Here is a 12,392-nt window from a genome sequence, read left to right on the forward strand (position 1 = left end):
TCTACACAGCACTCCACTATCATTGATGCTTGTGGATTATTCTCATACAGCAATGAAAACACAATTTGAAAATAAGCTTGAGAGACCATTTTCTCAGCTACCAAGCTAAGTGAATCTGAAGCAGTTTATTTTGACATTGACCAGCACGCAAGTGAAACTCAATACCACTAACAAAAAAAGATAATGCAACAACTTAAATTTTTCCTCAGTATTTTACTTCTTAATAGCTTACCTTTTCATAAATGACTTACTTTTTTCTATATATAATTTATAAAACCAGCTTTATTATAGCTGATAGCCAATTAGTTTTATGCAAATACTACTGGTCACTACAAAGGAACACAATTCAAAAGGCGCCAAAGACCAGCTAACCACAAATTTGAATATGTGTTAGTATCAAAACCCATTTGGAATTCATTTAGGAAATCCTTTTCTAAGCCTATTTTCTCAGAACTAAATTTCTTAGAAAGTTGTATAGCATTATGAAGTGCTACTCTCATGAGGAAAAAAAGTATCAATTTATATTTTCGTTTCAAGCTCCATACTAAATCTGGTTTTTACAATTAAAATTTAAAGATGCTAGGTTCTATTCCAGTGAGGTCAAATACATTAGTGTTAAACCTTTCGTGAAGTACATCTCATTCCATGCATAACTACCTTTGCTCATGTACTCTGTTACAATGTAGATTGGTTCTTCGGAGACAACTGCATACAGCTGAACCAGTTTGTCATGCCGTAGCTTTTTCATGATCTGAGCCTCCTGCAGGAAAGCCTCGGGAGACATCGTACCGGGTTTTAAAGTCTTGATTGCTACTTTCGTTGTTCCATTCCAAGTTCCTACAGCAGAGCAGAACACGGGTAAAAGCTTGCCACAAGCTGAACATCAATTAGCGTCATAGAGATGTACAGCATACAAACAGACCCTTCCCTCCAACTTGTCCATTCCGACCAGATATCCAAATCCAATCTAGTCCCACCTACCAGCACCTAGTCCATACCTCTCCAAACCCTTCCTATTCATATACCCATCCAGATGCCTTTTAAATGCTGCAATTGTACTAGCCTCCACCACTTCGCCTGGCAACCCTTTCTACACATGCACCACCCTCTGCTTGAAAAAGTTGCCCCTTAGGTTTCTTTTATATCTTTCCCTTCTCACCCTAAACCTATGCTCTCTAGGTCTGGACTCCCCCACCTCAGGGACCTTCTCTATTTACCCTATCTATGCCCCTCATGATATTATAAGCCTTTACAAGGTCACCCCTCAGCCTCCGATGCTCCAAGGAAAACAGCCCTAGCCTATTCAGCCTCTCCCTTTAGTTCAAATCCTCCAACACTGGCAACATCCTTGTAAATCTTTCTGAACCCTTTCAAGTTTCACAACATCCTTCTAATAGGAAGGAGACCAGAATTGCATGCAATATTCCAAAAATGGCCTAGCCAATGTCCTGTACAGCCGCAACATGTCCCCAACTCCGGGACTCAATACTCTGACCAATATAGAAAAGCGTACCAAACACCTTCTTTACTATCCTATCCACATGCGACTCTACTTTCAAGGAACTATGAATCTGCACTCTAAGGTCTCTTTGTTCAGCAACATTCCCTAGGATGTTACCAATAAGTGTATAAGTCCTGCTAAGATTTGCTTTCCCAAAATGCAGGATTTCGCATTTATCTAAATTAAGCTCCATCTGCCAATGCTCAGCCCATTGGCTTATCTGATCAATATCGCACTGTAATCCGAGGTAACTTTAAATCCCCATCTTGCCCTTCGTCTCCTCTCTGTGCTCTCCATCTTCTCATTCCTAAAGCTGTGCAGTACCACATAGCACGTCCTTTTCTCCCCCTCATGCACGATGCTTTCTGTAAGCAGTTCAGAGACTTCTGGTTAATCACTCTAAGTGACTGATCTAATGATTGTCAGAAAGCTAATCACTTTAAATGCCGATATTCAGTGTTTCTGATCCCCAAAATTCTGGGAAAGACAAATCAGAGAATCTCAAATGTCATATTTGGTTATCATACACCCTCTCCTGAAGCAAGTTTAAAGGTGATCTATTTAGTGATCCAGTGAAGTACAGACTGAGCAGAAATAATTGAATTATTAGTCAAATAAAAGCAATGTACTGCAGTCGCTGGAAATCTGAAATAAATATAGAAAGCTCTTAATCTCTTATAAAAGTAGAATATTCTTGTACATTGTGTTGCACACATTTATCTCAGTGTTTAACACTATTAATCTATCCTGAAATGAAGACTTCAGGTTTTCCTGAAGCCAATTAATAAGTAAGGGAACAAAAGAAATACTTCCATAATGCATACACGAACTAAGAATTTAGCAGATACTTTGAAATTAGGAAAAGGTAATTGGCAAAGATAGAACTGACTGAGACTAAATTTCCAAAATGCTGGAAACAGACTATAGTGGGCCATAATTCTTAAGCATTGGGTACAAGTTCACGTTTTGTGTGTACGTTCATTGCAACTAGAAACCACAGCTGAAGTTCACTTTTTCCTCCACTGTTGTTAATCGATCTGCTGTATATTTCCCTATTGTTATTTCAGGTTTGCAAATCCTTTTTATTTGTGCTGTGAGTCGATGTGAATCATTCAATACAGTCTGAGATAAAGCATAATTCCTACTGGGAACGTGGCAATCACTGCAAAATGTGCAGACATTTTAAGGGATAAATTGCCAATTTCTTAAAAGGTTGTTGCAGTCTAACCCAAAGGTACTCAGAGAGGTAATAACATTGAACTATCCAAACACAAAACAAAATGTTAAAAAGATTACATTATGCTACTCTAAAAGGCAACTTTAATTAAATTCTGTAATTGAGACAGTGATAAGGTTGAAGCAGTTGCTCATATTCCCTGTCAATGTAATCTTTCCAACAATACAGTAAAATAAACCATCTCTATCATTAGACTTAATGTAAGGTCTCTTACCCATCCATACTTCTCCAAAGCAACCTTGTCCAAGCTTCACTTCCAATCTCAAGGATTCCCGTGGGATCTCCCAAGCATCTTTAGCTAATCCCTGGGTCTGTGGTCTCACGGTTGGACAAACAGTTGTCAACCGATGACACAAGCCATCAGCATGCTCTGGAAAGAAAGACCATTATGCAATGTAAACGTCTCATTAGTCTTCAAAATATTTACCCCAGCTACTGCAGTCTGGCTTCCATCACTAAGCATGAATGGATGCACTTATCAACTTTATAATCTGGTTAGGGATATACTGAGAGATTTCACAGGCCACTTGTAAATGCATTGTTCTCAGTAATATCCACATATTAACCATAATTCTTACTTTATCTAACTACAGGGAATTCTAAAATGCAAGGTCCTATTTAACAGGTCAATCTCCCAATCCAGCAGACTCTGCCAAACTTCAAGGCCCACAAATGCAAATGCCACAAGCCTCCAAGTCAGAGTGTTAATCTTTCTGATTTGCTGCTGTCTACAGATAGGGTCAATCTCCCAATCCAGCAGACTCTGCCAAACTTCAAGGCTGGCTACAGATAGGGGCTCAAATCTGGAGGGCACTGCTTACAGGCATGTTATTTTCCATTTGTTATTCTTCTTAAAGTAATTCTGTTGCCTAAGACAAAATGTACCAGAGATATATGCATATGGATTGTGAAATAAAACATGTAAATCAGGGCTGCTAACCTCAAGACTAGAATTTCTAATGAATATTCCCAACTGTGTGGCTGGAATGCCAATTCAGAACATTTGCTCCACGATCTTGAATCAGAAAAGGATGCCTGAAGTTAAAGAGCTGGATTACCAGCCCTCATATGCTGCATGCCACCCACCATGTTTCACAGCTTGGACATCATTCACTTGGCAGAATGGAAGTTAACGCATCCTTATGAACTAAGGAAAACAAGATGGATTTTTCTGTTCCTTTTCCTGGGTGTTGCATTGGACTTACTCAGTGGGGTATATAGAGGAAAATTAGGCGGCAAGAAGCCTATGACCAGAATTACTGCACCCAGTCAATCCAACAGGAACTGGAAAATATCTAAAAGATGGAACTGTTGGAGTGTGCAAGTGTTCAAAAAAAGAGATAAGCTGCTGTGCCACTTTTTCTTTTTGTTTGGCGACATTGCTTCCACAACAGATGTACGCACAGTAGGGAGGATTTCCTGGCTTGTAATTCCGACAGGGAGTCTAACCTGCTGGCAGCACATAGCGGAGATTTGGAATGTACACTATGCCACCAAATTTCCATTATTTCCACCCAGAGATCAAAACCTCCTGCCAGAAGAAAGGAACAAAAGGCTATGTTTACAATTTGTGCAATATCCAAGAAAAGAACAGAAGCCTCTTGATATGGAAAGAAGCAAGTTGGCCTTTCAAATCCAAACAGATTACCAGCTAGACTCAGCTCCCCACACCCTTTCCCTATAACCCCACATTTCCCAAGGCTTATCCACCTAGCCTGCAGATCCCTGCACACCTTAGCATAGTCAATCAAGCTAACCTATTCATCTGTGGGCTGTGGAAGGAAACCAGAATACCTGGCAGAAACCAAGACAGAGAGAAAGAACATGTAAACTTCACACAGTCACCCAAGGCTGGATTCGAACCCAGGTCTCCTGGCACTGTGAGACAGCAGTGCTAACTACTGAGCCACCATGCTGCTCATTAAGTAAAACAAAAGAGAATACGTTCCTCTGCCTTGATGGATATTCATGCCCAAATAATAATATCCACTTCTGGCTTTCATTGTCAATGGGTCAGGGAAATGAGGAAATACTTTGTTATTTGTCTGCTGTTTTCTTCAACCAATCAATTGGAAGCTCATGCCAGCTCTCCTTCCACCCCTAGGAGATGCCATTGTTTTTGACCAAAATCTTCTTGCATGGTCTGACTCAAGACAAGAATATTGGCAGTATATTAAACACAAGCTCTCTTACTCTCTCTTATGATGAATGTACAAGTTGCAATATTGTGGGTAGGGGTGAGGTTTTGGGGTAAAAAGATGGACGAGGACAAAGGGGCAAGGGAAGAGTAGGGAAAGAGAAGGGCAGGGAGAGATGAGGGTTCAGGGGTAGAAGAAGGTGGGAGGTGGGAAGGGACAGGTAATAGGAAGGGCAGGGTAAAGACTCTAAGTAGGTCACAACTTTCCTGATGCCAGGTCTCTCAATCAGGCATTAAGTGCTTCTGAATGAGAGGCACCCCTCTCCCATACATCTGCAAGCAACTCTGCAATTTATTTTATGTGTTCCCTATCCAATGCTTTGGCAGCAGACCATGTGGGCATTCTTGGGTAGGAAGATGACAGGGCATTAAATTATGGGTGGGTGGCCACAGGTTCATGGCAGCTCATTTCTCTGCTTTGTTCTACAGATGTCACAGCCATGCGTCCTCAATTAATCTATAGATTCACTCATCAATGTTATGAAATCCTAGAGTTTGGGTTTTATGGTAGTTTTAACAATTATTTTCTTGAATGCAAGCTTACGCCATGGTTTTTCTATGAGGTCGGTAAAGGAGGCAGGTGCCAAGTCTACCTCCACTGGTTTGGAGATGCCAGTGTTGGACTGGGGTGTACAAAGTTAAAAATCACACAACACCAGGTTATAGTCCAACAGGTTTAATTGGAAGCACTAGCTTTTGGATCGCTGCTCCTTCAACCACCTGAAGGAGCAGTGCTTCGAAAGCTACTGCTTCCAAATAAACCTGTTGGACTATAACCTGGTGTAGTGTGATTTTTAACTTTCTACCTTCACTGGAACTTTATTCTGAACCACCATGCTAGCTCTCTACAAATTGAGGTAACTGGACTCTTGCAACATAGCTACAATACTGAAAATCATTTCATTCAAAGTTGCTTTGCAGCATGGAAAGGTCTCTATATTTGAACAGTATTTCTTTAGAACTTACTTGAATAGTGCAGTACCAGCTGCTGCAGGTTTTCAAACTGTGTTCGTGAAGTAATGTAGAAGCCACCTTTATCCAGTTTACGAATTTTGTAGTGCTTCACATTCAGTCCTTTTGCATTGTCATAGTCAGACACAGAGAGGCAATAAGCACCTGAATAAAGGGAAGTAAAGACAATACTTTTTGTGCATACAAGAGCTTTTTATCACTACATTTTCCACTACACTATAGTCATCTAAATACTTGTATGAAGTGTGAAGTGAACTTGTGGTTACCAATATTAGCTGAAGCAGATAAAAAAGACCTGATTTGCCCAAATTTCCTGTCTCGCTAAGAATCTGCCAATTTGCAAGAAACTCTGAGATATGTATTGCACTTCCTCAAATCCTTCAGCACTGTTATTTACAGCCCTCATTGCATTTCAAAATTATGCACAGTGTATCAATCATTTAATCTATGTAAACAGCAAACCTTTACTGTGGTTTTCTTGCTTAACTTGATAGGATGCTGCTTGTTGCAGCTGTTCTGCTATAGAAACAATGGATTGCCCATCTATCCCTCACAGTTAGGTCTCAGGCTTCACAAATTGCTATCATTGAAGGAAATATTTATATGAACAAGATAATTACTCTGTGCACTACCTGCAATACAGCATACGATCTTAAGTTTTGCTCAGACAGCCCAACAATCCACATGCCTTGTGTCAATGAAATGTATTTCATGCCAACCTGCAATAAAATCTCAGAACTGATAATACTACATATTGTTAAATTTCCTGAATATAATTAGTCAAGAACAATATGCACACAACTGGGTTATTTTCAACATGTCCGTGCTTGACCTAATTCTAGATTTACTAACCACCTACACAGAGTTTTCTGTTGATCACCTTAAACTTCCTGGAAGTACAACTCTGGATCATTTTCATTTGTAGTTTTTAATTGCCAACAAACTATTTTATTCCCTGTCATGTTCCCTCACTTCTATTTTATAAGGAAGACTATGTCCCATAACTCAACTACTCAATAGTTGAGTGACATGGGCTCAATGATTAGCACTGCTGCCTCACAGCACCAGGGACCTGAGTTCAGTTCCTGCCTTGGGCAACTGTCTGTGTGGAGTTTGCACGTTCTCCCTGTGTCTGCGTGGGTTTCCTCCCACAGTCCAAAGATGTGTGGGTTCAGTAAGCTGGCCATACTAAATTGCCCGTAGTGTTAGTTGGATTAGTCAGGGGTAAATGTTGGGGAATGGATCTGGGTAGGTTGCTTTTCAGAGGGTTGGTGTTGGGCCGAAGGGCCTGTTTCCACACTGTAGGGAATCTAATCTAATCTAATCTAAAATAAAAAAGGTATTACCAGGAATATGCTGTTTTTAAGGAGGAATAATGACATTAGCTATAATATCAAAGATGACAGTTCATTGTTATGTTGAACAATGCTCTGCTTGAAAAACTGCATTTTCACTGTAGCATGTATTTACAAAGAAGCTGCTCTCAACAGCATTAAATTAGCTTCAGTACAAAAATCACCACAGGCTGAATCTGTCTACTGCCATATTTTATATCGTTCTGTTGATAGCTTTCTTCGGATCATTGCAGAATTCAATTCACAAGCCAAAATTCTTGATAGCACACGGCTTTCAGTACACCGGGTTTGTGATTCCAGACATTTTTTTCAGTACTTTTGTAGTTGTTGTCATTCCACGGATGTTGGATTTTTTTTTAATGAAGACTGAGAGAAAGGCTTGCTTTCAAATAGTCTCGAGCAAAGTTGTCCAAACTTTTATTTCTCCATGCTCAATATTTCATCAAGTGCAGTGGTCCACTAGGAAAATCAAACGGAACAAGGTTTGAGGTTGGACCTATAAGATTCTGTGATATATGGAGGTTTGCGAAAAAAAAAACACTTTAAAGCTGCACAAGTAATGTTTACCTGCAGCATGAAGTGCCAATAGTTTCACTCCATTTCAGTAGTTCCTCTCTTCTCTCATAGGACTTTATATGCTGTTGGGAAAAGGGCCAACATGCTGAGTGTGGGGTCTTTGTCATCAAACGCTCTTTTCCTCAGAGGACTGAAAGCTATGCTGGCACACTGGAGGTGATGTTGAGTTCAATTGCTGACATCTGCTGTTGCTGCCATGATACTAGTATTGATGAATATTGCCCAGTGGCTCATTGTGGATCCTAAGAGTCAGCAGGTGGTGTTGTATGACAGGAGGAGGCTGACAGGAGGAAGCTTGTCTTCCGAATGTTTAGCTGCAGACTCATTTTCTCATACACCTCCGCGAATGCATCAATAATGGTATGAAGCTCAGCCTCTGAGTGTTCACAAATGCAAGTGTTGTCTGCACACTGCAGCTCAGCAGCAGAGGCTGAAGTGGTCATAGTTTTGGATGGAGGCGATGTAGCTTAAGTGGGCATTGTTTAGGTATAGGCCTGGATAATGAATACCAGTGTGCTATTTAATTGAAGGATGAGTAACATTACAGACAGGCTAGGTTGTGTACTTAGCCAATGTCCACACAAACACCCTTTCCAGCAAACATTACCACAGAGCAAGCAAAAGCAGTTTTACACCTCCTCTAGACACATCTGTTCCTTTACTTCTCCCATTAGCACTCAATTTAGTCTTATACTATGAAATATTTCATCATTTAACTTTTCTTGCCTTCTATCTAATCATAGACTTTCCCTTTTGCTCTTTTTACCAAATCCTTCACTTTTTCAAAATAACACATGCCTGACACTTGTCTGGCAATGACGATCTCCCACAACAGAGAACCTAACCATCTTCCCTTGTCATTCAGTGGATTGGTATCACTGAATCTCGTATATCAGCATCCTGAGGATTACCATTAGCCAGAAACTGAACTGAACAAGCCAAATAAATATGTGGCTTTGAGAACAGCTTGAGGATTCTTTGGCAAGTAGTTCACCTCCTGTATCCCCAAAGGATATAACAATTCACAAGATAGGACTGAGATAAAATACACCCCACTTTCCTGGATGAAAGCAGATCCCACAATACTCAAGAAGATAAGTGCCATGCAGGACAATGCAACCTACTTGACTGATCCATGCATTCAATTCAATATTCATTCTTTCCACCACTGGCATACAGTGGCAGGAGTGTGCACCATCTGTTCTGCAGCATCCCATCAAGGTTCCTTGGACAACACCTTCCAAATCCACAACCTGCATCATCTAGAAAGATAAGGGTAGCAAATACATGGGAACACCATCAGCTGCAAGTATCCCTTCAAACTACACTTCATTCTGATTTGGAACTACATCATCTTTCCTTTACTGTTACTGGGGCAAAATCCTGGAACTCCCTCCCTAACAGCACTGCTGGTCTGCCTTCACAACATGGATTGCAGCAGTTTGAGAAGGCAGCTCACCACCATCTTCTCAAAGCTAATTGGGGATGGGAAGTAAATGCAGTTCTCCAGAAATATGCATGTCCTGTGAAAAGTTTTTTAAAAAAAAAATGGACATCAATTTTTTCCTAGTTTGATGTGAGGTCACAGACTTGAAACATTCTGCAGGATCCTCTGGCCTGTATGAAGTTTGAGGGGCAACCTGGGAAATATGACAGGTAGCCCATGAGCAACCTTTCCATTCTGACTTCAGTTAGGAGCCTTGTGTACAATTAGTTGGCTGATTTAAGGAGCACCTAAGGGCCTATTGTCCAGGCTGCTGTTTTCTAGGTTCCAGGTGGGATATGTAATAAGCATTCCAACTGACAAGTAAATGCACTGCCCAGTGCGACGTGGATGGCTGGAGATCCCACAATCCACACTAATTTCTACTTGATCGAGGGCATGGACGTGGGATGGGGAATGCACTTGCTTCTGATCACTAGGGTCCACTCTCCCTACAAGACAGTATCCCCAACACCTACACTGTCCATGATCACTGACCCATCTTGGGAGTCCAGGGATGCTGTGTTGGCAGTAGCCACCACCTCCTCCATTATGCTACAGTCTCTGGAGCTGCTGGCCTTTGGTTGGTTCAATCAGGAGGAAAGCCTGTGGTGCCCACGTAAGTGCCAGTAGGTACAAGACCTAGCTGTCGTCCTTCCAGAGGTGACCGCTGGTGTTTCACTGCGTGTGTAGTCAGTGTTCCAGACACAGGGTTGAATCACAGTTATTAAGGTGGAGAAGGATTACTTAGTCACAGAGTCATAGAGATATACAGCATGGAAACAGACCCTTCATTCCAACTCATCCATGGCTGACTAGATATCCTAACCTAATCTAGTCCCACCTGCCAGCATTTGGCCCATATCCCTCCAATCCATTCCTATTCATATACCCATACAGATGCTTTTTACATGTTGCAGTTGTACCAGCCTCCACTACTTCCTCTGGCTGCTCATTCCATACACATACCACCCTCTGCGTGAAAATGTTGCCCCTCTCACCCTCAACCTATGCCCTCTAGTTCTGGACTTCCCCATCAGATGGATAACATCTTTTATCCTATCCACGCCCTCATGATTTTATAAGCCTCTAGAAAATCACCCCTCAACCTCCAATGCTCCAAGGAAAACAGCCCTAGCCTATTCAACCTCTCCCTATAGTTCAAATCCTACAACCCTGGCAATATCCTTGTAAATCTTTTCTGAACCCTTTCAAAATTTCGCAACATTCTTCTGATAGGAAGGAGACCAGAATTGCTGATCTTTCACTCTTCTAAATGCCAGTGAACAGATGTCCAACCTGTTTAATCTTTGCTTATAAGACAATCCCTCTATGGGGGGGAATCATCGTAGTGAACCTTGTCTGAACTGCGTCGAATTAAGTATCTTTCCTTAAATAAGGGGACCTAAACTGCTCACAGTTGTCCAGATGTGGTCTCACGAGCACCTTATACACTGCAGTAATACGTCCCTGCTCTTATACTCCACCATCCCCGCGCCCCCTCCAACTAACTGAGGCCTTGCATACCATTAATATCAGTCAACTGAAAAAATAACTGAGAATTTGGCATTAAAAATCAATCCCTTCCCATCCCCTTTTTTTTTCAGAATGAACAGAAGCCCTGACACTTTTTTTTTGCCATGTGCGTGTAAGCGTCGGACACAGTGAAGAACAACAAGTTTCTAAAAAAAAGGTATACATTACAGAACAAATCTGAGACAACCCAAGATGAGACATGAACACACAATTCCTGGTTTAGGAAGTCAGCATCTTATCCATTCAGCCACTGCAGCCACCCCATCCCTTTATATTATGTAAGGGATAGATAGAGACAATTTCTATCCATTAAAGAGGACAACAGAACCTTGAATGTAAACTCCAGACCGAGCATATATCTGGGTCCTGGCCTCATGTGCAATTTTATTATGCACTAGAGTTCCAACAAGAGTATCATAGCAAGATTGGGGATATTGAAAGACATTGATGTCTGTTTTATATTTTAGTGTCATTTCAAAATGTTTTAGAAATGTAAAGAAGACAAATTATATAACTATGTTTTTTCAGTGAATGCTAAACATACGGCTACAATATCTAAACCAGTAAAAGAACTTGGTCTACAAAGTAATTATTACATGGAGATCTTGTACATCAGATTAGCTCCTTTTGAACAATACCTATGCAGTCTCTTGAATTACTTGTTTTCACAACTAATGACCATGCAATGTACTTTCAACTTTGATTGATCTCATTAATATCAACTCATACTTGAATCGAGTTTCAATTTACCTCTACATCGACCGCAATTTTAGCCCAGTCATTTGTGTTCATGTTACATGAGTCCAGAAGAGGTGAATATTCAATTACTGAGTATACAATCCTTCTATTTGACCTACAAAAAGGAAGAGTTCGGTTCCAATCTCCTGACTTTTCCCTATGTCCCTGCACACCACTTCTATTCAAACCATCATCCAATGCCCAAATGAATGCTTCAATTGAACCTGCCTCCCTCCCATTTCCAGGCAGTGCCTTCCATATCCTAACTACTCACTGTGCGAACAACAGTTACCCCACATCACCCATACCTTTTGACACATCTCTTTGTGACACCTGCTTAACAAAGAAGATTCCACCATTGTGCTTTGGTGGTATAAGACCAGCTCAGGGTTTCCAGTATCTTCTGTTTGTATTTCAGAGTTTCAATTCACACAGTATTTTGCTTTTGTAAGAGTAGGATCTGAGCCAGTACGTTCCCTCTGTACCCAAATCTGTTGCTCCTTTAGCTTGAGGCAATCATAGCCTGAGTCATTACCTTCTTTGCTGGCAGCAAAAACATAAGTGAATGGCCCCTGTCTAAGCTGTATCTTTCTGCATTTAAATTGCATCAAGCAGTCAAAAACAACTCTGAAGACCCTCTAAAAATAGTTTAAATTCTTGGACTTTTCAGGCTGCAAAACCAACCAAGTTTGGTGTATTTTGGCTTTTAGGGAACAGAAAACAAAACTCGTAAACATGAGCCATTTTTCTAATACCACCACAAAATAGTATAGGTACAGGAAACACCAAACTCCACA

General features: G+C 40.9%; 1 protein-coding gene across 1 annotated transcript in view; it reads right to left on the minus strand.

The window, feature by feature from the left end:
* LOC122560199 (proto-oncogene tyrosine-protein kinase Src-like) overlaps positions 1–12,392 on the minus strand; it is a 168,620-nt gene that overhangs the window by 17,416 nt on the left and 138,812 nt on the right. Inside the window, exons 6-8 of the mRNA XM_043710603.2 lie at positions 5,902–6,051; positions 2,953–3,108; positions 658–837 (exon numbers count right to left, since the gene is read on the minus strand). Coding sequence (XP_043566538.1) covers positions 658–837; positions 2,953–3,108; positions 5,902–6,051 — 486 coding nt within the window. The remainder of the gene's footprint in view (positions 1–657; positions 838–2,952; positions 3,109–5,901; positions 6,052–12,392) is intronic.

Source organism: Chiloscyllium plagiosum, unplaced genomic scaffold (assembly GCF_037043375.1).
Source record: "Chiloscyllium plagiosum isolate Xiang-an unplaced genomic scaffold, Cpla_swu_hap1 HiC_scaffold_15, whole genome shotgun sequence".
Lineage (NCBI taxonomy): Eukaryota > Metazoa > Chordata > Chondrichthyes > Orectolobiformes > Hemiscylliidae > Chiloscyllium > Chiloscyllium plagiosum.